The 24,168-nt window shown below is 38.9% G+C and overlaps 4 protein-coding genes across 4 annotated transcripts; 2 read left to right on the forward strand and 2 right to left on the reverse strand.

Annotated features, from left to right (window-relative positions):
- The first annotated feature begins 2,254 nt into the window (after positions 1–2,254).
- On the forward strand, positions 2,255–7,474 carry mettl26 (methyltransferase like 26). The gene is made up of 6 exons (XM_037762899.1): positions 2,255–2,640; positions 2,814–2,976; positions 5,881–5,940; positions 6,640–6,707; positions 6,966–7,044; positions 7,175–7,474. The coding sequence occupies exons 1-6, from the start codon at positions 2,264–2,266 to the stop codon at positions 7,229–7,231; spliced, it is 804 nt and encodes a 267-aa protein (XP_037618827.1). The 5' UTR covers positions 2,255–2,263; the 3' UTR covers positions 7,232–7,474.
- Positions 7,475–8,898: 1,424 nt separating this feature from the next.
- wfikkn1 (WAP, follistatin/kazal, immunoglobulin, kunitz and netrin domain containing 1) lies at positions 8,899–12,476 on the reverse strand. Its single transcript, XM_037762602.1, has 2 exons — positions 10,886–12,476; positions 8,899–10,762 (listed from the first exon to the last, which is right to left on the reverse strand). Exons 1-2 carry the CDS (start codon positions 11,138–11,140, stop codon positions 9,245–9,247), a joined length of 1,773 nt encoding a protein of 590 aa, XP_037618530.1. The 5' UTR covers positions 11,141–12,476; the 3' UTR covers positions 8,899–9,244.
- A 750-nt stretch (positions 12,477–13,226) lies between these two features.
- LOC119484196 (ras-related protein Rab-40C-like) lies at positions 13,227–18,371 on the reverse strand. The gene is made up of 6 exons (XM_037762874.1): positions 17,668–18,371; positions 17,274–17,334; positions 17,100–17,160; positions 16,934–17,011; positions 16,516–16,738; positions 13,227–15,353 (listed from the first exon to the last, which is right to left on the reverse strand). The coding sequence occupies exons 1-6, from the start codon at positions 17,819–17,821 to the stop codon at positions 15,052–15,054; spliced, it is 879 nt and encodes a 292-aa protein (XP_037618802.1). The 5' UTR covers positions 17,822–18,371; the 3' UTR covers positions 13,227–15,051.
- Positions 18,372–20,210: 1,839 nt separating this feature from the next.
- Positions 20,211–23,247, forward strand: zp3c (zona pellucida glycoprotein 3c). The gene is made up of 8 exons (XM_037762706.1): positions 20,211–20,747; positions 20,833–20,939; positions 21,141–21,244; positions 21,979–22,162; positions 22,247–22,373; positions 22,455–22,543; positions 22,723–22,796; positions 23,020–23,247. Exons 1-8 carry the CDS (start codon positions 20,211–20,213, stop codon positions 23,190–23,192), a joined length of 1,395 nt encoding a protein of 464 aa, XP_037618634.1. The 3' UTR covers positions 23,193–23,247.
- Positions 23,248–24,168: the final 921 nt, after the last annotated feature.

Here is a 24,168-nt window from a genome sequence, read left to right on the forward strand (position 1 = left end):
TTATATGTTCTCCACAAGAGCAGCTTTTCACATTGATTGGACATTTTGTTATTTGCATTATGACTCATTTGCATTATTTTACCTGTTCAAAAAGTAATTGTATACAATGTCGGAAAAAGTCAGCTTATAGTATGTCGATAATGGTCATAAAGATTACCATAGTATAGTATGCCATAAAAATAAGTTATAAAAAAGTCATGGTATAGTATTGCATAAAAAAAAATCATGGTATACTATGTTGAAAAACGTAATATTATAGTACGCCAATAAAGTCATGGTAAAGTCTGCCATAAAAAAATGTCATAGTATTCTATGCAATAAAAGATGGCATGAAAATTGTCATAGTATACTATGGCGTTTTTATGGCATTTTTTATGAAATACTATACTAATGATAAATTACCATAACCATAAAAATATCATAAAAAATATCGTAGTATACCAAAAAAATGTCATAGTATAGTATGCCATGAAAAATAATGTAAGAAAACATGTCATAGTATAAAATGCCATTACAAATTTCCTAAAAATGTCACATTATGCGATAAAAATGACATGAAAAATGTCATGACAAGGTTTGCCATAGAAAATAGTATGGTATGTCATAGTATAGTTTGCCATAGAAAAAGTTATATAGTATGTCAAAAAAAATGTCATTGTATAGTATGCCATAAAAAGTCATTAACAAATTTCACAATATAGTATGTCACAAATAATGTCTTAGTATATGTCGAAAAACGTCATAAAAAGTCATAGTATAGTATGTCGGGGAAAAAAAATAGTACAATATGACGAAAAAATAAAAAAGTCATAGTATAGTATGTCAAAAAAATTAAAAAGTAATAGTATAATATGTCAAAAAGAGTAATAAAAAAGTCAGGATACTATATTGAAAAAAGTCATAGTGTAGTATGTTGATAAAAGCCATAAAAAAGTGTCATAAAAAGTCATGGTATAGTATGCCATAAAAAAGTCATACTTTAGTATAGTATGCCACAAAAAAGGGTCACAGTATAGTATGCCATGCGAATATCATAGTATAGTATGCCATGAAAAATGTTCATTGTAAAGTATGGGGTAAAAATGACATAAAAAATATCATAGAATAGTATGTCACAAAAAAATATAATATTGTATGCCATAAATAATGTCATAAAAAAGTTTTTAAAAATACCACCGTCTAGTATGCCATAAAAATGACATACTATAGTATGCCAAAAAAAAGTCATACAAATTGTCATAGTATAATTATAGACTGTATAAAATATGGATGTAGTCTCCATGATGTCATACTATTCTATGAAAATGTTATATCCCTGCAATGAATTCATTCACATTTATGGCAAAAAGCGGACAGTTCTACAGACGTGCAGCCAGTGCAGTCTGTTTTATATTATGAATTTTAACACTTTTTTCAACATACTATACTATGACTTTTTTTTGACATACTATACTATGACTTTTTTATTTTTTCGAAATACTATACTATGACTTTTTTATTTTTTAACAGCTATTCTCAACCCTTGGGCCGGGGCCCACTGGTGGGCCTCAGAGCGCCACCTAGTGGGCCGCAAAAGTACTGACAAATGGTTAAATTAACCTCTTCAAAATCCAACAGCCTCTATTTTGTTTTTCAGAGGTTGTAGCGGGTGGGTTTTAAAGCTAGAGGAAGGATGCTGGAATGATATGAAACTAAAAATCCTAAGGAACCCATTGGTCCCAACCATGCCATGCTAGCTTTTCGGGAAGGATGTTAAATAAAACTTCAAAAAGTCACGCTAAATTTTGGCGAGGAAAAACTGGCATGGTCATTTTCAAAGGGGTCCCTTGACCTCTGACCTCCAGATATGTGAATGAAAATGAGTTCTATGGATACCCACGAGTCTCCCCTTTACAGACATTTGTCTCGGATGCAGTAACACAAAATGGAGCGTTTTTTTTTGTTATATGAAAAGTGATGTTGGAGACAACTCTGCAACCAGTAAAAGCTCCAAAGCGTGTGGTGAGGAAATATGACCCTGAATAGTTTGGATTCATAATGTCAGGCAGTGATGGGTGAGAGTAAGCTGAATATGTATGTGGGTCATTACACCTGACAGTGGCAAAACACATATTTATAGCCCAGTTTGTCATTTATTTTGGAGTTGGTCCTCAGAATTATTTTAACAATCACACGTGGGCCTCAAGTTACAAAAGGTTGAGAACCCCTGTATTAAAAGAACATCTCTCGAGCACCGCCCCTGAGAATGAGGCAGGTGGATTGGATGTCAGGTCAGTCACGTGACACCATGCGGAAGCGGACCATTTTCAGCCTAAAAACCAAACATTCGTGGGTGGTGGTGTTGAGTTATTCAATCTGGACTGACGTTATACCTAGCTGCTCTGCACTGGAGTGGTTTCATAAACTGTACCGCATAACTCCACGGTTGTACCCGGGTGTTGGCACGATGCTGAACGCCGCCGCCGCGGAGAGGAACAAGGATCCCATCCTGTCGGTGCTCCGGGAGACGGTGAACACCGGGAGACCCCTGCAGGCTCTGGAGATCTCCTCCGGTACCGGGCAGCACGTCACACACTTCGCTCAGGCCCTGAGGAACATCATCTGGCAGCCCTCAGAGTACGACCGCCAGTCTCTCTCCAGGTAAACACAGCATCAGCTGGTAAATAGTCACGTCACTGTTACATAACGTGAACAGACTCGGTTAACGGTGTGGATTCATTTCTGCGCAGCAAACTTCAAGCAAGGCATTTAATGCTGCTGTTGCATGGATGTGTTTTGTTAGACATAATGATGTCTTTTGTTCCCATTCTCAGTATCGAAGCGTACAGAGCCCACTACCAGCTGCACAATGTGAGGCCTGCCATCCACCTGGATGCTTCTCTGCCCTACCAGTACTGGGGAGGCATCCAGCCAGAGAGCCTGGACCTGGTGGTCAACATCAACATGATACACATTTCTCCAATGGCTTGCACAGAGGTAGGGCTGCTGATTTTATTTTTTTTTATAAATGCTTATGCTGTTAGATAAGATCAGATATTCCTTTATTACTCCTGCAGTGGGGAAATGTGCAGTGTGCAGCAGCAAAGGGGATAGTGCAAAAACAAGATGCATCAGCTAACACAGTAAAAAAAGAGCTAAACAAAGTGTAACAAACATGAACCATTTAAATAGAAGTATAAAAATAGGATCAGTATATACAGTATTGACAATAAACAGACTATTAAGACTCTAGTAGAATACACAATACTGTACATTATAACAAATTATTTCTATCTGTGTGGCTCCTGGATGATAGATTAAGTGATTAAGAGATCAATGTTGTCTTTCTCAATCTTAAAAAAACTATATAAATGATATAACTACATGCAAGATGCTATTTCGTCTTACCAGATTGTGGCCAATGTGGGCAAATATAAAGTATGTTTTATAAGATAAGATATTCCTTTTATTAGTCCCGCAGTGGGGTAATTTGCAGTGTACAGCAGCAAAGGGGATAATACAAAAAACAAGATGCATCAGCTAACGCAGTAAAAAAGAGCTAAACAAAGTGTAACAAAATATGAACCATTTAAATAGAAGGAAGTATAAAATAGGAGCAGTATATACAGTATTGACAATAAACAGACTATTAACAAAATTGCACAAGTGGAAAATGATAATGCACAGTGAGAATGAATGAATGAATGAAATTCCACCTGGAAATATCAGATTATTGTCAGTTTTTTGGTGTGTAAGTGGTCTACTGGGAGCAGAGCTGGTTGTGGTCTACTGGGAGCAGCGCTGGTTGTGGTCTACTGGGAGCAGTTCTGGTTGTGGAGTCTGACAGCTGCAGGAAGGGAGGACCTGTGATAACGCTCCTTCCCACACTTTGGGTGGAGCAGCCTGTCGCTGAAGGAGCTCTCCAGTGCTGAGATGATGTCCTGCATGGGGTGGGAGTCATTCTCCATCATGGATGATAGCTTAGCCATCATCCTCCTCTCTGATGGCTAAACTGTCATCCGTGTTGGAGAGTATAGACATGGTGTTGTGATTGGTCTTAAATAACCCAAGAACCTAAGGTTCCTGCCCAAAACTGGATTACCAATTGGCAAAGCGGGCAACCTCTTCCCTGGGCCCCTCAGGATCCCCGAAAGCCCCAGATTTAATGTGTGGTAATTTGATAAATTGCACATTTATTTGGTAATACTGTATGCACCACTAAAGCAAACTGAAATGTTAGGCCTCATCAGCACCTGCATTATTTCCTAATCTCGAGGACCATGTAGCAGAGAGGCCCCTAGATAAAAATCAAGTTTTAAGCTTCAGGCTTTATAATTTGGGTTTATATTGTGCTTTCACTGTGCATATATCTTTTAAAAAATTTTAATAAATCAACGCCACCACAAACTAATTACAAATACGGGGCGGTTGGCTCATTTTTGCTCTCTGGGCCCCCCAAGTGGGTTAATCCAGCCCTGATCCTACCCAAACATAGTTGTGGTTTAAATCTCTACAAGGGGAAGCCCACAGTGCTAAGAGATAGATGTTTTGCTTTATTACTGAAAGCAGCTTTATGTAACTGGAACAGGGACCAATGTGGCCACGAGTGGCAGTTACATGATGATGATGAGGAAATTGTGTTATTGTAGTACAAATATGGACGAGTCAAAAGTCACAACACTTAGTAATACGGTTGTAACGGTATGAGATTTTATTATTATCATCATCACAGGGCTTGACATTAAGCTTTTTCAGCCACTTGCGTTCACTAAGTGATGTAATGCATCATTATTATTATTATCAGTTACAATGATCCTTAAAGGACTGAGAACAGAATATGTTATATAACTGAAGGATGTTGGTTTGCACGTCAGCAGCACTATAACATGTTAAATTAACTACTAGATGAATAATAACATCAGCTGTGAGCTTTTAAACTAATGTCATATGATTATTAACAATTCAACTTAAAACTGTAGGTGCTCGACAGCGCAGCCAGACTGCTCCTGTCTGTACCTTTAACTCACACACTCACTTATGGCAGTTTTTTTTTCAATACGTTAAATATGCAAATGTACATGGTATGATAAAAATGTCATCACTGATATCACAAAGTCTGCCACGTTAAAATGTTGATTTGATTTAATTCAGGGGCCTGCGATCAATAGGAGACAATATTATATGTCCATTAAATACAATCAGTTACATTTATACCAACTCACAAAGAGCAACTAAAATATGATTTGACAATTTTATACTATTAAACGTCCAGACATTTAAATGAAAAACAATCTATTCTTTAAATAAAAAGCATAAATATAAATTGGGAATTTCCAAAATAAAGGCGATATGTATTGGTATTTTCTCTTTGCATCGATGATATTGGATCGTTGATCATTGAATCGATTTATCGATCCAAATCGAACCGTCAATTTCAATACCACGGTGTACTGCGATACCAGTATACCGTTACAACCATCCTTAATGTCAGTTACACAGCAATACCTATGTTAAGTCAGCTAACGTTGGCCACCATAGTTACTGGTCATACCAGACCAAGTAATGCTGTAGCAGCAAAAACCTTTGTGTGTGTTTTATTGTTTATAAATTCAACTTTTCATTAGTGTGGCTAGTTTTGTACAGTGATCTATTGACTGATCCTGGTGTTCAGTTTCCATAAAGCAGAAATATTGCAGTGAATGCCCCCCAGAGTATATGCACAGTATGACCCTTTTGACTCATAACTCCTCAGATAATAACTGTATAGCAATGCCCTCTTACGATTTCTGCCTCCGGTCTTTTAGTCTATAAAAGAGACCCAGAGCATAAAGGGCTGGAGTAGTTATCCCTCCTGCCTCTCAACCCCCACCGCATGTGATGTGATCACTATTTTTCTTCTAGGGTTTATTCAAAGGGGCTGGAGCTGTGCTGAAGCCGCAAGGTCTTCTATTGACATACGGGGTGAGTGGAAAAAAACATGTTGTCATAAACATGCACTTACCTCATTCATGACACGTTATCATCAACATAAAAGCCTGCCAGTAAATGCTCCATGACTTCTTTGTAATTTTTTTATCACATTTTTATGGCATACTCTACTATGACATTTTTATCAATTTTATTATGACATGCTCTACTATGATAATTTTTAATGATATATTTATGGCATGCTATACTATGATGTGTTAATGGTTTACATTACTATGAGATTTATGAGATTTTTTTTATGATATATATATATATATATATATATATATATAATATATTAATATATAATATATTAATATATATATATAATATATATAATATATATTTATATATTATATATATAATATATATATATATATATAATATATATATAATATATATTTATATATTATATATATAATATATATATATATATATAATATATATAATATATATTTATATATATTTATATATATATATATATATATTTATATATATATATTTATATATATATATATTTTTTTTTTTTTTTTTTTTTTTTTTTTTTTTTTTCATGACATATTATACTATGATATTTTAATGGTTTTCTTTACTTTGACATTTTATGCTATTTTATGACATTTTTATGGCATACTATACTATGTTATTTTTATAACTCCAATGCTTCATGACATCTTTTGTTTTTACCCTCAGCCCTATGCAATGAATGGCCAGATCACCCCACAAAGTAATGTTGACTTTGACTACAGCCTACGGCAGAGGTAAAGTGTTTTAAAATCTTTTTTTAATGCTTCACGGAAGAATTGAGTGGTCACAGTCTTTTCTTGTCAAAAATATTGGGCAGCCATGAATTTAACTTGGACATACAGTAGCGTCTGTTTGCTGTCAGAGAGAGCAGCATTGTATCCATAATCATTAAAGTTAAATGTGTTTTTGTCACCCATAAAATAAATAATGCAAAGGTGGCTGTGGGACATAGATATATATATATATAAAGGATATGTATTTTAATCTTATAGGAACTCAGAGTGGGGACTGAGGGATCTCTCCCTCCTCAGTTCTACAGCACAAAGAAATGGTTTATTCCTGGAGAAAATAGTAAGTAAAACAGCTCATTTAAACACAATTTTTTATCTTTGAAATGTAAAAACTGTGACAATGTGAACAATGCAGTAATGAGAATATCGGTTTACTAATGTGTTTTTTTTTTAAATGTTTTCTTTGCTAGGTGGACATGCCTGCAAACAACAAGTGTATTCTGTTCAGGAAGGAGAGTTTGGTGTGAAGTATTCTGGTGTTCCTTCTCTGGGTGCCGACCAGCATCGGAGCGGGATGGTCATACCGCCTTAACTTACACTTGAAGCTCAGATACATTGCCAAATTTTCCAGAACTTTTAATGAACCGTTTCCCCATATTCTCATACAAAATTGACAAAGATTAAATTGTTTAATCTGAACTGAAATGCTGTAATCTATTTAACACTATATTCTTCTGTATTGCACACTTGAGTAAACAGGCTCACAGATATGTTGTCTTTGTACTATATTTACCTTGATGCAGCCACCTACTCTTTCTATTTCTTCATTCAGTTTGCAGAGACTGACAGTAAAACTAAGTTGGCAGAAGTGCTTTGCAGAGGGAGGTTTTTAAAGGAACAGTGTGTAACAGTTAGAAGGATCTATTAGCAGAAATGAAATATAATAATAATAATTCTTTAGTGTATAATCAGCTGACAATAAGAATTGTTGTGTTTTCATTACCTTAGAATGAGACGTTTATATCTGCATAAGGAGCAGGTCCTCTTCACAGAGTCCGCCATATTTCTACCCTTGCCCAGAATGACCAAACCAAACACTGGCTCAAAATAGGGCCATTCACGCTTTTGCGTTGTTCTCCTACATGCTTGGCACGCTCGAGAGAAGTTTCAGTTGGTTGCAATCTGCAACCTCACCGCTAGATGCCGCCCAATCCTACACACTGCTCCTTTAAGAGAGAATGTGCTGCACATTAGATCTTGAAATCATACATTAAGAAACATAACAAAAGGAAACCTATATCAAACAGAAATAAAAATGACTAGTATAAAGAGCCCAATAAAAAATAAACATAATACAATAATACAGAAAAAACACAATATAGAGGTAATACAGGTGTCTATGTCTTTAGCATCACAAGCTAGGCATTTTTTGCAAGTTGATCTACATGTGTGGCTGCTATTCTGGCTACTATCTTATTGTTCAGAAACATACAGAATAATACATGTCAAAAGAACATGTATATTTTAAAGCAGCAGTAGGTAGAATTGGAGCAAATATTATTTAAAAAAGTCACTATATCCTCACTGTATGCATGAGACAGATAAAAAATCTAATGGTGTTCCAATGACATCTGTAAGATTTCACAGTCCGGAGGAAAACAACCAATCAGAGCCGAGCTGGAGAGCCTGTCGTCTCTGAGCAGCTGTCAATCACTCACAAACTCCGATCCAACGGTCAAACTGGGCAGAGCTGATCAAATATGAGTCAATATTCTGTTACTCCAATGCCTATTTTTCACCTCAATGTTTTCAGAAACATCTTGTAGTGTACTGTTTAGCTGTAAAATGAGAAAGTTTGTGACCCGGCAGCCATGTTGGGATCAGGTAAGGAAATACCAAGCAACGCCCATCAGCCGGAGCAAACTTTCTCATTTTACAGCTAAACAGTACACTACAAGATGTTTCTGAAAACATTTGAGGTGAAAAATAGGCATTACAGTAAAAGAATATTGATTCATATTTTATCATCGCTGCCTAGTTTGATCGGAGTTTGTGAGTGATTGACAGCTGCCTCCGTTGGATGAACAGCCAATAAGAACGATCTCTCTCAATGAAATGACTTGTGATTGGCCAAAGTCTCCCGTCACGGGCTACATTTTTTAAAGCCTGAAAACAGAGCCATGAGGAGGTGCACAAGTCTAGTTTTCTCTCAGAACACTTGAATTACAATATGCTGAAAGGTTATCATGGAATTGTTGCCCAATGATGCCAAAAATATTCTGCCTACTGCCACTTTAACTTATTTAAAAAGAACATTTCAGCATTGGTATTAACGGACTCACAACACGTCTGGAATGTAGTACAACCTGTGTTGTAATGAATATACATTGTACATACAAAATATTTCTCATAATTTCATTAACACAACATATTTGGGTCTTTTGATTTAAGTTGTTATTAAATATCAGCTTTTCTTGTTGCAATCCTGATGCTCATCTTCAGTGCTAAAGGTTAAGGTGACCACAGAAGTCCCGGGACTTCTACAATACCTCACAGCTTTTTTTATTCAGAACCTCACGTAGCCTCTTGAGTCTTCGTTCAGTTATGGCTCTGACATAGCTGTCTGATTGAATGATGGCCATGCCATCCTGCACAACGCCCATCACCAGCAAAGGGTTTTCCTCCATGGTGATGTTGGGACAGGGACAGCTCCAGTCTATCTTGGCGATAGTCACCTCTAGGTGCTTGGTATTGAAGAAAGTCAATCCCATCTTCTCATCTCTCAGGACCTCCTCCAAGCTAAAGCGGGCTAACCCAGAGTCCAGATCCTCCACCAGCTCTGTCAGCCGCCCCACAATAGCAAAGTCACTCCGGCATAAGCTGGGCACCATTTTCCCCTTCACCCGACAGGTCTTACAAGGTCTCCTTTTGGGCTGCGGGCAGTTCGCCTCACACTCCTTCTTGGTGCGGAAGCTGTTGGCATTCCCGTGGCAGCCACCATAGACGAAGGCCTGGCACTGCTTCAAGAGGGAATTCCAGGCCCAACGTGGCTCCCAAGATTTGCAGGGTCCCTGGACAGCAGGCAGGGAGCAGAAGCCCATCCCCTCTCTCTGACAGGACGCCTTGCACTCCTCATAAGACTCAAATCGGTTGCGGCTGTCGTCGCATCCGCCGTTGCTGAAGGCCATGCAGGAACCCAGCTTGCCGTCATAATACCAGTCCACGTGACGCTCACCGCTGCACACTCTTAGGTCTACTTCAGCCAGGCAGTCCGCTGGTGAGAACGGCCTCCCCATGAACATCTCGGGATCTTCGGAGAAATCATCGTCTGACCGGCGGATGACAGACAGCGGGTAGTCCGCACGAAGAACTCCTGCGGAATTGCGTGCGATGCAGGTGTAAATACCTGTATCCCACACCTGGGCGTTGTAAATGACAAGCTGACCGATGTTGGTGATGACCACGTTGCCGTACATCTGGTCGGGCCTCATGACCAGACGCTCACGCCGATTGCTCTGTTTCTCCCATGTTACATCAGGTCTGGGGGCTCCAATGACATCACAGTGGAAGCTGACCGTGCCCCCGACATAAATGGACTTGTGGTGAGGGTTGGAGTACAGCGTGGGGGGCATCGGGTCTTCCTGGGAGGATGTCGGGGTGGGGTTAGCCGTAGTGTCCTGAGGCAGCGGACTGGTGTGGGGCCCGGCCAGGTAAAAGCGGCAAGCGACCACGTTTATGGTCACCCCACGGATGCAGGCCTCTCCGTCCATGTAGCAGCGGTTGAAGTAGGTGAGGCCATCTGAGGCACAGGTGAAGTTGGGCTCTTTCTCACAGCGGTCCTGGCACTTGCAGATGGGCTGTCCGTCCCAGATGTCACAGGTTGCTCCCTGCTGGCTGCAGATGAAGCCCTCACAGGTAGCACTGGAGGCGGGGGCATCACTTCCTCCTCCAGCAGCCTGCCCATCTGGCTGGGCAGAGGTGCCATCAGAGAAACGAGCAGCCACACAGCTGTTGAGACCACACACGTTGGTGCAGCATTTCTCAAAGTCTGCACAGTCCTGCACAGACACACACACACACACACACACAACCACACATTTATGAAAGCAGATTTAAATTAACAAAACACAGAAATGAAAAAGTAGTAATTCACTAATGCATGATAACATAAATAACACCACCTCATCGACGTTGCATTCTCTCTCGCAGGTGCTTTGCGCATCGACCCAGAGGTTGGAATTCAGCTTGTTGGGACAAAATCCTTCGTGTTCAACTTTGGATCCTGCCACACTTGCACACAAAGAAAGTTCGGGTAATTCGCAAAGCAAGAGCATCAACAAATACGCACGTATCCATCCTAATGTATTGGAGTTGGGTGCATTATGCCAACTTTCATCCTTTAAACATCCATCCTCCAAAAGTTGTATTTTATACATTATTGCGCTTTTGCATGAGTCGCCCACCGAGTAAATCCATTCCTCCTTTAAGCTCTTCAAATTAGGTTTCAAGTCTAATGTTTTTTTTTTTTTTTTAAACGTGGTCGTCCGTTTTGCACGTAAACATTGTGGAGAACAGTTAGCAGGTTTGCGCAGAGAGGAGATAGCTAATCCCAAAGATCAAGACGAGTGTCCATGCGCAAAATATATCCCAGACAAAAAAAAAAACGCGTGTAAAAATGCTGTTTGCATGAAATATTTGCCTTGATAACCAAAAACTCTTGCAACAATGCAACAAACTCTCATTCAGGTCTCCCCGAACAGCGAAATAAGCGAAAGGAAACTGCACAATGCGGGAGAGAGACGCAACATCAGCCTTTCAGAGTGTGAATGGAGGTGGAAAGGGCAGCCCTCTCTGACCGCCCCCATGGTCGGCCAGTGTCTGCAACTCTTATGAAGCAGCACCATGAGCTAAGCAACTGGACAAACATTGTAAAAAAAAAAAAAAAAAGAAAAAAAAGAAACACATCAAAGACAAATTGGTGGTGGCAAGCTGTCCCAACAACCGTGCGCACATTCCGGTGAGAAATCCAACGTTAAATGCGTCCAGACAGGGTTTATTATAGAGGTGTCATTCATAAATAAGGTAATGAGCTGAGAGCTGTTGTAGTTGTAATTACATTTCCAGATGTTTTTTTAAGCAGTACACATTTCTACAGACGCTACTTTTTCTTGCGCAAACCAAATTGTGCCTGGAGCGCAAAAGCGTGAAACCCAAACACTGGGCGTGTCGCGTCATGTCTAGCAGCAGAAACATGTTGTTTACGTCCTTTCTTGTCTAGACGTCGGTCAATTTAAGCGCCGTCGCTCATTCACACGGAGCTCAGAGATGCCACGGTCAGGTGGGAAGGCGTAAAAGCGCCACAGTTTCAATAGTGTGCGACTCATCTTTGTCCTGTTGCAGCTCCGAGGCGATGAGAAGCAGCAACCCCCCTCGTCTTTTCATTGGAAGTGACCCTAAGCAACCTTTGGGTGACTTTTGACCGCGCTGCATTCATGCGCTGCCGGTTATCCAAAAACTAGCCAATACCGAGAGAGAGGATAATCAATTCAGAAGCCTCCCACGGGTTTTATTGCGCTGGAGCACCGGACTGGACAAAAGGGCACAAAAGATATTCCCACAATGATAACGTGAATGAAAAATCATTGCAGCAAAACGCACAATACCTCTATCTGTGCAATATATCCTTGATGCAATATACACCTTAAGTATAACTTTGTTTACATTTTATTTATTACATCTACTCTACCTATTTTACAAGTGCAATTACCTGTTTACATTACATCTATTTTTATACTTCTAGTGTAACACTTCTGTTTATATTTATTTATTACATCTACTTTACCTGTTTTATATTGCTTTATAACTGAGTGTGTTTTACCTGTTATATGTTTTTTATCTGCCTCGTTTAGTCTTGTCAAGTATTTGTTTTTAAAGCACTGACCAGAAGTGGCAACTGTGAATCTCGTTGTATTTAATACAATGACAATAAAGCTTTCTATTCTATTTTATTCTATTCTATTCTATTCTACAAGTTGATGAAAATACAAAGCAACCCTGTAGCTTTATACCCTTTATTTTTGTTGGAGACAAAATTAGAATTGATTCTGTGTATCCAAACCTTTTTAGACACACAGCTTTGATAGCAACAATCATTATCAAACGTTTACAATATAGTGCTTTAAAATGTGCTGCTGCACTGGTCTCAATACAACACAGAAAAAACAGGCGCCAGTAGAAAACATGCACCATTTTTTGTTGATGCCCTCAATGACCTTATCACAGACATGTAGCCTGTGACTCTGGGAATGTTGAAGTGGAGATACAGCACATTAATCAGAGGTGGAAAGAAAACTGTGGTGTGTGTGTGCCATGTCAGAATAAAAGTGTTTCTGTAGATTATTCAATTATTAAAAAGAAACAATATCATTAGTCAGCTCGGATTTAAAAACAAACTAGGGATGCACCGATACTGGATCAGATATCAGGCCGATACTAATTCAAATAGCTGGATTGGATATCGGTGACAATGGGGCCGATCTATTCAATTCAATTCTATGTTTATATACATTATATACTGTAATTTAAATTCCTGTTTAAGTTTTGACCAGTTTGTTGCTGCATTAAAAAGGTTTACACTTGAAATGTTAATATGGTTAATTTTGGAAGACTTTTTACCAAGTAGCTGGTGTACGATTTATTATTTTAATTATAATGAACCATTAAATAAATTTTATATCTGTGTATTTATTTGATCACATTTTGTTTTAAAAAGTTAAGAAAGTAATTTTTAAGTCAAGTCTGATGTTGCCTTACACATAAAAGAATGATCCCAGTCACTTCCACACAGTGAGACATACAGCTTATTAATTAAACACTGGTATCGGATCGGTACTCTGTATCGGCCGATACCTTAAACCCAGGTATTGTTATCGGTATAGGGATTGAAAAAGTTGGATCGGTGCATCCCTATAAAATACTTTGTGCGCCCTTTCGATAAGTCTTCAAGTTCATCTGACGATACATCGTTATACGCACATTTTTAAGGTTAGAAAATAAGAATGAACTTACGGTACAAATACTTAATAAAAATATCACAATATTAGATGTACCCTGTAACTTTCCACCTCTGATTCACACATATTACCACATGGCCACAGCAAAGTAGCAGATGAATATTGTTTTACATTCATAAATACATTGCATATACATAAAAGATCCCAAAAAAAAGCCAATTAAAATATTCCACTCACAGATATCTAGTGAGTTTCCTGTTTAGAGACATGACCAGACATGACTGCAGTGCTTTCTGAAGGCAAAACGCCGTGACTGAGCAAACACTCAGCACATCTTGAGTTTGTACACGGTTTACTCATCAGCGCCAAGCAATCTCTGAATAGCCGCCCCAAGAGTTAATAGATTGATAAGTGATCATGTTGTTGATGGTTGAAAGCAGTTAAAGCGACGATGATGCCACTAAGGATATTAGATTTAGAGGCACAAATGGCCTGAGAAAGTCAACAGATGTTCAAACCGACGACTGATGGAGATGGAGGGTGAATTCATTTGGGCTGAAATTAGGGGGCACCACAGGAAGTCTTCAAAACTTGGCTCGACTTTGCTGGACAGTTCACACATTGAGAAGTGCTAGACTAAGAGTGTTTTTCAATGGATTTTTTCTCCTTAAATCCAGTACTAGTCTGTCTGGTTAACTAACCCTGCTCTTCTCATGACATTCAATTTAAGCCAGTCTTATTTAAAACATAACTCATCTGAGTTTTAAATAAGTAGCTCAGCACCCTTGAGGTTGCAACGGGCATTTACCACGGTAGACAAAAAGGCATAAGACACACAAATAAGTTGCACACCAAAGCAGGTGTCTCCCACAACATTCAACACAAAACAAGCATAAGAAGCTCCTCTCCGAGTAGCAATCACCAAACACAGACCAAAACAGCACATACAGCATATTTACAACTTTAAATACAATCCTTTTCCGAATAAAGGCTAGCTAATGTCCCTCCACTCGTTTGTAGTGTTAACAGGTAAGCGATAATCCTTGATTCACATCTGTTGGTCCCGGGGAAATCTTGTTCTACTTGATCATAGTGAGCCTCTGTAGTAAAGAGTAACGGACATCCGCAAGATGGCACCGGCAAGCGCAAAGACGACAGAAACCAATCCAACCATCCGAGTCAGTTCCCAAAGGTCAATGTGAGTTCACAGCTATATCCGTTTCTGGTGGAGATTGCTGGGGGCTCTCCGTGCTCTTCCATGGCCTCGTGACCTCTTGGAGCAACAACACCTTTAATACTGGCCTATTGGAGGCAACCGTTAGTCCGCTCCTTCACTATGAAATCTTACAGTTCCCCTTAGAGGATGACGACGAGTCCTTTGGAGGACTCTGTGGAGGCCTGAAGGACTTTGAGCGTTTCAGACTGTTGGCTTTGCTTCCGCCGCCGCTACCGCCTGCGGCTGCACTGTTCGCCACCGAGTAGGAGCGTCCATGCATCATGACTGCATTCATGCCGTTGGCCATGGAGAAAGACTTGAGGTGGGACTTGATGGCCACAGGTAGGGGCAGTTTGTCAATAAGGTGCACCGGTGTGCAGGAGACGATGGAGCGGCAGCACAGATCTTGGAGGCTGAAGACTGTGGAACAAGAAGAGGGGATATGGGATGTGCCGACTGGGTGTCATGTCAGATACTACCTAAACTGCAGGTCTGAGACATCCATAATGCATCTTTTCAGCTTGCTCATACACTGTACTATTTAGACATCACAAGCTGATGCCCTCCGCCAGATAAAGATTTTCACCCTTGCACATTTCTTACTGTTTGCAACATAAATTTAGTTTTTGTTTCATGCCGTTATCAATATTTAAACTTTATTTTGGTAACTGTGCATTTGTCTCTAGCAAGAAAAACACACCTCAAAGACAAAATCTATTATAACGCAAATTCATTTTAAGGCAACTCATTTCTTTAATGCATTACGCCAACAATCATTCATAGGTTGTAGCAAGCTCAGTTTTAGTGCTAGAGCAATTCACATAAATCAAGAAAACCAAGGAATCCATTGGTACCAACCATGTCATACTAGCTTTTCGCGAACGAGGCTAAATAACGCTCCAAACTTGCCTTTTGGCAAGGAAAAACTATCATGGCTATTTCCAAAGGGGTTCCTTGACCTCTGACCTCAAGATATGTTAATGAAAATGGGTTCTATAGGTACCCACGAGTCTCCCCTTTACAGACATGCCCACTTTATGATAATCACATGCAGTTTTGGGCCAAGTCATAGTCAAGTCAGCACACTGACACACTGACAGCTGTTGTTGCCTGTTGGGCTTAAGTTTGCCATGTTATGATTTGAGCATATTGTTTATGCCATATGCAGTACCTGAGAGGGTTTCTGGACAATATTTGTCATTGTTTTGTGTTGTTAATTGATTTCCAATAATAAATATATACATACATTTGCATAAAACAGCATATTTGCCCACTCCCATGTTGATAAGAGTATTAAACACTTGACAAATCTCCCTTTAAGGTACATTTTGAACAGATAAAAAATTTGCAATTAATTTGCGATTAATTACGATTAACTATGGACAATCATGTGATTAACGACAATTAAATATTTTAATATAATATAATATATTTTAACAGCCCTAATTCAAACCAATAGTAAGTAGCTTCTTTTTTGACTGATATAACAACTAAAAAGTGGATTCCCAAGTACCACACAATAGAAAAAAGCATACATTCCTAATCTGACAGAAGTGGATGGAAAAAATATTAACCAGCTCACCTCTGTTGGGCCTCCAGAATTTCTCCATCCCGTGCCTCATCAGCACAATGCGTGAAAGTTCTGTGAAGGATTCGATGACGTTGAAGTTGCACAGTGGACTGACCTCAAAGAAAGTCATGTTGTTCTTTTCTGCATAGGCCCTTGCCTGCTCGGTCGGCACCTGCCGCTTGAAAGCCAAGTGAAGCCGATTTCCCACCAGGATCCTGGGTACACCTGGGGCATGCTAATGGACATAAACAATATGGAAATATTTTAGGTCATGTAACACAAATTCTGCAGTATCTCTGCAGTATCTCTTAAAGAGGATTTCTTAAAGCTATTGCACTGACTAATAGACAATGGTAGACACAGGATATACCCCATTCCCATGCATTTCCTGTATTTCTTTGTCAGCCAGAAATGGGTTGAATGGAATTACCTCGTCAATTTCCCGTATCCAGCGGTCAATGCCATCAAACGACCAGGTGTTAGTGATGTCATACACGAGCAGGATGCCCTATGGAATGAAGGCCATACAAGTTAACATATACACAGAATTACATAATGAGGGGAAAAAACACAAAAATTACTCTACAAGTCATCACCTGTGCTCCACGAGAGTAAGACCTGAAGATGGTGCAGAATCTGCCTTGCCCAGATGTGTCCCTGTTGAAGACACACACACGAGCACGTACGGTAAGTACACCAAATATGGTACGGGTTCATCCATTACGCCACTTTTTGACTTGATCATTCTACACCGCTAAAAACACACTTACCATAACTCTAATTTCACTCTTTTCCCATCCAGCAGGATTGTGGTGGCTTTGTAATCAATCCCTGAAATTAAGATAAAATAAAATGAACCTTTATTAATCCTCGGAGGGAAATTCAGGTGTCAAAGCAGCAACATCAGCAAACAGAGGAGAAACACAGGAGAGGTAAAGGTATACACAAATTATAAAAACACAAGCATAGTGTGTCAATAAATACATGTAGTATGTACAATAAATAAATGTAATATGTACATATGTGCAGTCTATTTAGTGGTATAAAGGATGTGTAGTGTAAAGTAAGTGGTATAAAGGATGTGTAGTGTGAAGTAGGTGCAGATCAGTCCAGTGCTTTTTAATATTTTCTAAACAACTGAACAAAGCACAGCTTGTTACTCACCACTGCTGTAAGCATAGGGAGACTCTACTGATCCGTCTTTTAAACTGTCCAGGATCTCTCCCTTTCCAACATCGCTGTCTCCCACCAGAAGAAACTTCAGGAGGTAATCGTAACTCTTGACTGGACTACTCTGGGTGCCCATCATCCCACGCATTGGATCCGGTTCACAGAGGAGCCTCTTCAGCTCGCCAGACGTCCACTGCTCGGGGCAAGGTACCCACCAGACGGTCCAGCTCTGGTAGCTAAGCGACAGATAACGTTAACTAAGCAGCTGGTTCACTTAATGTACACTAACTCTCCTCTGTAAAGTCACAGACACAATAACCTCCTGATTAATCTGGATTATAGCAAAATGAATCGTTCAATGTGCGTTATTAGCCCTGTAGACTGAGTCCAGGCAGCGGGGACGTGACGTTAATGTTTAACATTAAAAACCAAAACAACCTCAGCTAGCTGTTAGCTCGTTAGTTAGCCTGCTAACACACACGATAATGACGCATTATAGCACAAACTGCTGATTCAAAGTAGAAACGAGTGTGTTTAGTCCAACATAAAACGATGAACTAGCAAACCAAATACGACTGTTTCACTTTGTTTGTAAAGATAATAAAGCCAGCGAGAGATACTCAGCTTCAGAGCAACACGTCTAGCTAGCTGACAACATGCTAACAACATGGACTGTGTTGGAACTTCCTGGTATTGACGTCAGGAGCTGCGTCACATCCGGGTAGGATTTTTAAAATAAAAGAAACCCAACATCATCTGAAAATATATCACAAAATATATCCAACAAACATGTATATTTACATTTTTCAGACGTTGATAACAAATGAACTTTCTGCAAGACTGAAAAAGAAGTATAATTCATCGTTTTATGGTTGTCCATGAGGATTTTAAGAACTTTAAACATGCACTATCTGCAACCATCTTGGACTCTAACCACTGGTGCACTTTGCACTTACTTTACACTATACATCCTATATACACCTATTTACACTATATATCCTATATACACTTACTTTACACTATACATCCTAACTTACTTTACACTATACATCCTATATACACTTACTTTACACTATACATCCTAACTTACTTTACACTATACATCCTATATACACTTATTTACACTATATATCCTATATACACTTACTTTACACTATACATCCTATATACACCTATTTACACTATACATCCTATATACACTTACTTTACACTATACATCCTATATACCACTAAATAGACTGCACATATGTACATATTACATTTATTTATTGTACATACTACATTTATTTATTGACAGACTGTACACACTATGTTCACCCATTCACTCTGTATCTTTTATATCTCTATTATTGTTTTTATAATTTTTGTATACCTTTACCTCTCCTGTGTTTCACTCTGTTTTTGCTGATGTTGCTGCTTTGACACCTGAATTTCCCTCCGGGGATTAATATAGGTTCATCTTATCTTATCTTATCTTATTGTATTAAATTTTGGAAAGGAAATTATATATTGTGCAAAAAATCATATGCTTTTAATATTGAAGGTAAACATGTTATCACTTATTTTGAATGGGATGATAACAGTTTTTGCTCTATTGTTAACCTTTCTATCTCAGTGGGGAAATTTCATATTCATAAAACTAAATTTCTTAACTCAACTTCATCTTTTAAACTGTTTTTAATTTAAATTGAATGTTATTTTGAGTCTCAATCCGTCAGTTACAAAAATGTACTCAGAGATGTTTGTCTGAAGAAGTCACTTATTTATACTACATACTGCATAAACATATAGACCAAATGTTCTATATATCGTGTTACATTGTCAACACAACACATTGTGAATGTCTGACTTAAATAAAGGTTTAAAAAAATAAAAATAAAAGAAACCCAACATATTATTTACATTTTTTATTTAATATTCACTAGCCCAAGTTTTCTAAATCTTCCCCGTCTTTTGAACTTGATTGATCTTTTGATTTTCGAAATTATATCGAGACTCTTTAACTTATCAGTGAGTGCAGGCTACATATAACTAATCCGGGAATTATTTAAAAAAACATTTTAGTAAGGTAACTATGCCTTTTGCAGCTTTGTATTTTAGCTTTATTGTTATTTTATGTCTCAATTGAATTCATATATAATAGTAATATAAGGTACTTTGTTTTTTAACATAATGATGCAAATGATGTCTTGGTTCTGTCACTTGTATTCTGTATATGATACACGTTTTATTGAAGTTTTGGGGGGAATGCTCTCAGTAAACCCTACTTATTGAGTAAATCAGGAAAGGATTAGGATAAGGAAATGTCACATTATGATATACTTTACAAACCACCACTGGTGTATGGCAAATACAAAGAAAGGGTGATTGATTGTTATTGGTCACCTCTCATTGGTTGTTCTTGATTGGCATTTGCAGCAGCTGTGGGGAGTTCTCTCTTGATTGCAGAATATAAAAGCCAGCTGAAGCACCACTATCATATCTGATCTGTTTAAGTGAGGGGTCAGCTTCAGTGGGAGGTAGCTGCTGGAGTGAAAATGGATCTGATGCACGCTGGGATTGTATTACTGTTGTTTTGTTCTGCCTATAGTTATCAGTTCAGGTATGACCCGTTTGTGCAAGACCCTGAACGAGAGTGGGAGAGAATGGAGACGGTGATAGGTGAAGAAATGACTGAGGCCCTTGCACCTGAAACTAAATTCTTGAAGAGTGCATCAGGTAATGGATCTTTAACACCTGAAGCAAAGACAGTTCCTGAGTATCTGGTTGTCTCTAAGGACCAGAAAGAGGTTTTCAAGCCAGAAAAGGGTGCCAGACCCCTCCCTGATTCAGCCAAGGAAATGTTACTGAAGACTGCCTCCACTACTCCTGCAACTGCAGGAACAGCCAAACCAAAGTTGGTTGAAATTCTGTGCCATGTTGATAGAATTTATGTAAGAATCAGGAGAGAGGTCTTTAAAACTAGGGATGCATACAAATATTTGAAACTAGGCACCTGTCCTGTTAACCAAGGTACCAAAAATCATTACTACCTTCTGTACCTTCTGAAAACTGACTGTGGATTCAAGAGACAGGTTGGTAAATGTGAATCATGTTTGTCTTTTCAATACTTTTTTTCTGCCTAACTTGACAAACCACACATATGTTTGTATGTTCCAGAGTAATGCGGCTTATCGGTCCATCAGCAATACGCTCCACTACAAGCCCACCAGTCCAGTTTTAAGAGAAATGCCATTTGACATTCCCCTGCAGTGTAGATATCCCAGGTAAGATTTAGTTTGAGCCAGAATGTATATTTGGTCTACTTGTAGGTTTAGGTTATAACTGACTTTTTTTTTCTAATCACCAAAGTCTAAATTTTATAAATTAAGGATTTAGTTAACACTTGGCATGGCCTACTGTTACAACTACAGGGTATTGATGATTGCCATTTTGCATTAACACCAGTTTTCACTTGACTGTTGCAGGTTGTTTCACTCCTACAAAGTTGGCTTCTATCCCAAACTACAGGGAGGCACAGTTTTCAAAGCGCTGCAATCAAGAGGCGGTTACACCCTCACTCCTCAAGATGGTATGTTCCCCTTAACTGTGAATTGACTCCTGTTCACATGTGCAAGCATTCATACAAAGGAACATGAGTGGCAGAACGAAGGCCTTGATGACTTGCAAAAGCACAAAGATGTATCTAAACTAGGGCTGTCGAGCGACTCAAATATTTAATTGCATGATTGTCCATAGTTAGTTGCGATTAATCTCACATTTTGTAATTGTTCAAAATCTACCTTAAAGGGAGATTTGTCAAGTATCTAATACTCTTGTCAACATGGGAGTGGGCAAATATGATTGCTTTATGCAAATGTATTTATTATTGGAAATCAATTAACAATTCCTCAAACTCTAATTTTCTTTCTGGGTTCTGTGTGAGGGGAAAACAAAGGAAACTGGACTATATTGGCAGCTTTCAGCTTCATTTGAGCTAAACTCAAACCTGTAATTAACAATTAAATTAATTCAAAGAAAGAGAAACTCTTTAGTTCATACAAATTTTTATTTGCCACTTTTCATACCACTACAGCAAGGGCTGTCATCTGTCAAGCATTTGAAGGTGTTAAAATGTACTATAGTCAAGCATTCAATACTATAGCATGTACTCTCAGGAATTCATCACTATATATTCAGACTGCTAAATGCTCAGACAGGGATGGAACATTTCCACACAAACATTTTTCATACTATTTTTGTAACCCAAATGGCGAACATATGCGGCAGTTTGTCCAATGACTGATGTCCCCCACTTTGCCACAGCATCAGGGTATGAAATCACCGGTTCCAAAACCTACACTTTGGGCCAGCCGATGTACTTTGAGGCCAAGCGAGCTAACAGAACTGCATCTTCTGGAGATAAGAGGATTTACATCAACAGGTGTTTCATGACGGCCTCCCAAAACCCCAACTCGGATCCTAAATATACGGTCATCGACAACCAAGGGTGAGCTTTAAATTATTTCAGAATAAAATGGGCATATGCCACTTGGTGTCTAGAGGTAAACATGCATATTCTCTCTAATTGCAGCTGTATGATTGATGGCAAGGCGACTGAACTGTCAAAGTTCCTCCCTTGCACCCCCAACATGGCCCAGAAATTCAGTGTAGGCGCCTTGGTTTTCAAGGACCAAGTTTCCACTTCTTCTTCATCACAGGTACTGTCAAGAGCAAGTGGTACATAGCGCTATACTGTCAAATAGAAAATGGTATTAACTCTGAAATTGAACATCCTTCAGCAACTCTACATGCACTGTGAGCTCTCCATGGGGAAACTTACTCCAACTCCAAGTTCAAAGGCTTGCAATTATGTCCCAGCTACCAAAAAGTGAGTTGACTCAACATCCACCGGTGGAGGCATAGCTTGCTTTTTGAAGGTCTTGTGGGATGAAATGTTTCATGTGTACTTGATGGGTCAAAACTAATCTCTTGTCAACAACAGTTTATTGTATTGATCGGTTTATCAAGCTTGCATTTCAAGACCTGCTAACTTTGTTTATGGTTTAGGTGGAAGGCGCTATTCGGTGAGGACTCAGTGTGCGCCTGCTGTGACTCAAACTGTTCGCCGGCAAAGCTGAAGGGTAAGTTTCCTTTTGTGTTTATGCATTATGAAAAAGGGGGAAAATCTTAACAAAAATACAGCATGATCCTTAACTTGAGCATCAATTCATGAAGCATTTTGATGTCACGTACAGACAATATTGATGCAATATCTCAGACAATAAGGCCATTGTAAGGTTGCTTTCTTTAATGCTACTTTTCCACAAATTAAGATTTTGACTTTATCATGTCCTATTTCAACAGCTTCTAGGAACATGATCTCCAGTCACTCTTGGAAGGTCGACCTGAGCAGCCAGGCTGACTATGACGAGTTTGAGCCTCGGATGAAATCCCTGGATGCTGACACATTCAGTTTGGAGGACCCTGCCATGGGAGAGCATCAAGACTTCCTGAAGAACTGGGAGCACGATTACTAAAAGAAATGTGGTGTGAAAATGAGAATTTTAAAATAAATATATCTCCTGTACTTGACGTTTCTTTTGCAACATGGTCTATTGATGAAGTAATGGTCTAACTCCTTCATTGACGTTAACCCTCTGAGACCTGTGGAATTGCAACTTTAAAGTCTTCATAGGCTGTCCATGTCTTGTCAGCTTGTTGGGGAAGGAGGCCAAATAATGCTGTAAAGTTAGGCTAAATTTTAGCAAGGAAAAACTGGCATGTCATTTTCAAAGGGGTCCCTTGACCTCTGACTTCAAGATATGTGAATGAAAATGGGTTCTATGGGTACCCACGAGTCTCCCTTTTACAGCATTTTATGATAATCACATGCAGTTTTTTTTGTACACACACAGCATAAATGTGTTTTTGCCTATCCTAAAAATGGTGTTTTTGAATACTGGGATCCCTAAACAGTCTTGGTATCACTGTAAAGCTGAGACTCTTGTGGATTCAATGAGCCCAATTGTAGTCATGTGACATTAGTCCCCATAGTAGCCATTTCATGGTAGTGAGACCATTTTTTTCTTTTTTTAAACTTGACCTCACTGTATAAAATGACCTGCGGTGACCTCTAGGATAATCACAGCCTCATGAAACTTTACAGCCACAAACTAAAGACCTAGAGCATTCAGAGGACGGATGGCTTTCCTAGCTAGATTGTCAATAAAGGGGGTTTCTGAGTAGTTTACACAACAGAAGTGCTCGCCATCCAGTCACCGAAAAATGCAATTCTTGCAGAAATCTCCAAATGTCAAAAGTTTTTGTGGTATGTAAATGTGGTATTTTGGAGGGATTATTGATCTTTTTTTTTTTTTATCAATTCTCGAATGGTAAAAAATGGTTTCTAGAACAGAAGTGCTCGCCATCTAATTGTTGAAAAATTTAATTCTTGCAGAAATCTCCAGATGTCAAAAGTTTGATACCGAATCACAGGATGGCTTTTTCTATGTT

This window comes from Sebastes umbrosus, chromosome 3 (genome assembly GCF_015220745.1).
Source record: "Sebastes umbrosus isolate fSebUmb1 chromosome 3, fSebUmb1.pri, whole genome shotgun sequence".
Classification (NCBI taxonomy): Eukaryota; Metazoa; Chordata; class Actinopteri; order Perciformes; family Sebastidae; genus Sebastes; species Sebastes umbrosus.

What these genes read in the sequence shown, in the direction of transcription:
- zp3c (XM_037762706.1), top strand. Translation starts at nt 20,211, where the DNA reads ATGGATCTGATGCACGCTGGGATTGTATTACTGTTGTTTTGTTCTGCC. An exon ending in CACCCTCACTCCTCAAGATG is followed by an intron (nt 21,245 to 21,978) that starts GTATGTTCCCCT and finishes ACTTTGCCACAG; the next exon opens with CATCAGGGTATGAAATCACC. An exon ending in ACGGTCATCGACAACCAAGG is followed by an intron (nt 22,163 to 22,246) that starts GTGAGCTTTAAA and finishes CTCTAATTGCAG; the next exon opens with CTGTATGATTGATGGCAAGG.
- wfikkn1 (XM_037762602.1), bottom strand. Translation starts at nt 11,140, where the DNA reads ATGTATAAAATACAACTTTTGGAGGATGGATGTTTAAAGGATGAAAGT. An exon ending in GAGAATGCAACGTCGATGAG is followed by an intron (nt 10,763 to 10,885) that starts GTGGTGTTATTT and finishes GTGTCTGTGCAG; the next exon opens with GACTGTGCAGACTTTGAGAA.
- LOC119484196 (XM_037762874.1), bottom strand. Translation starts at nt 17,821, where the DNA reads ATGCGTGGGATGATGGGCACCCAGAGTAGTCCAGTCAAGAGTTACGAT. An exon ending in CTTACTCTCGTGGAGCACAG is followed by an intron (nt 17,012 to 17,099) that starts GTGATGACTTGT and finishes TTCATTCCATAG; the next exon opens with GGCATCCTGCTCGTGTATGA. An exon ending in GGATACGGGAAATTGACGAG is followed by an intron (nt 16,739 to 16,933) that starts GTAATTCCATTC and finishes TATGTCCATTAG; the next exon opens with CATGCCCCAGGTGTACCCAG.
- mettl26 (XM_037762899.1), top strand. Translation starts at nt 2,264, where the DNA reads ATGTCAGGTCAGTCACGTGACACCATGCGGAAGCGGACCATTTTCAGC. An exon ending in GACCGCCAGTCTCTCTCCAG is followed by an intron (nt 2,641 to 2,813) that starts GTAAACACAGCA and finishes TCCCATTCTCAG; the next exon opens with TATCGAAGCGTACAGAGCCC. An exon ending in CTCCAATGGCTTGCACAGAG is followed by an intron (nt 2,977 to 5,880) that starts GTAGGGCTGCTG and finishes TTTTTCTTCTAG; the next exon opens with GGTTTATTCAAAGGGGCTGG.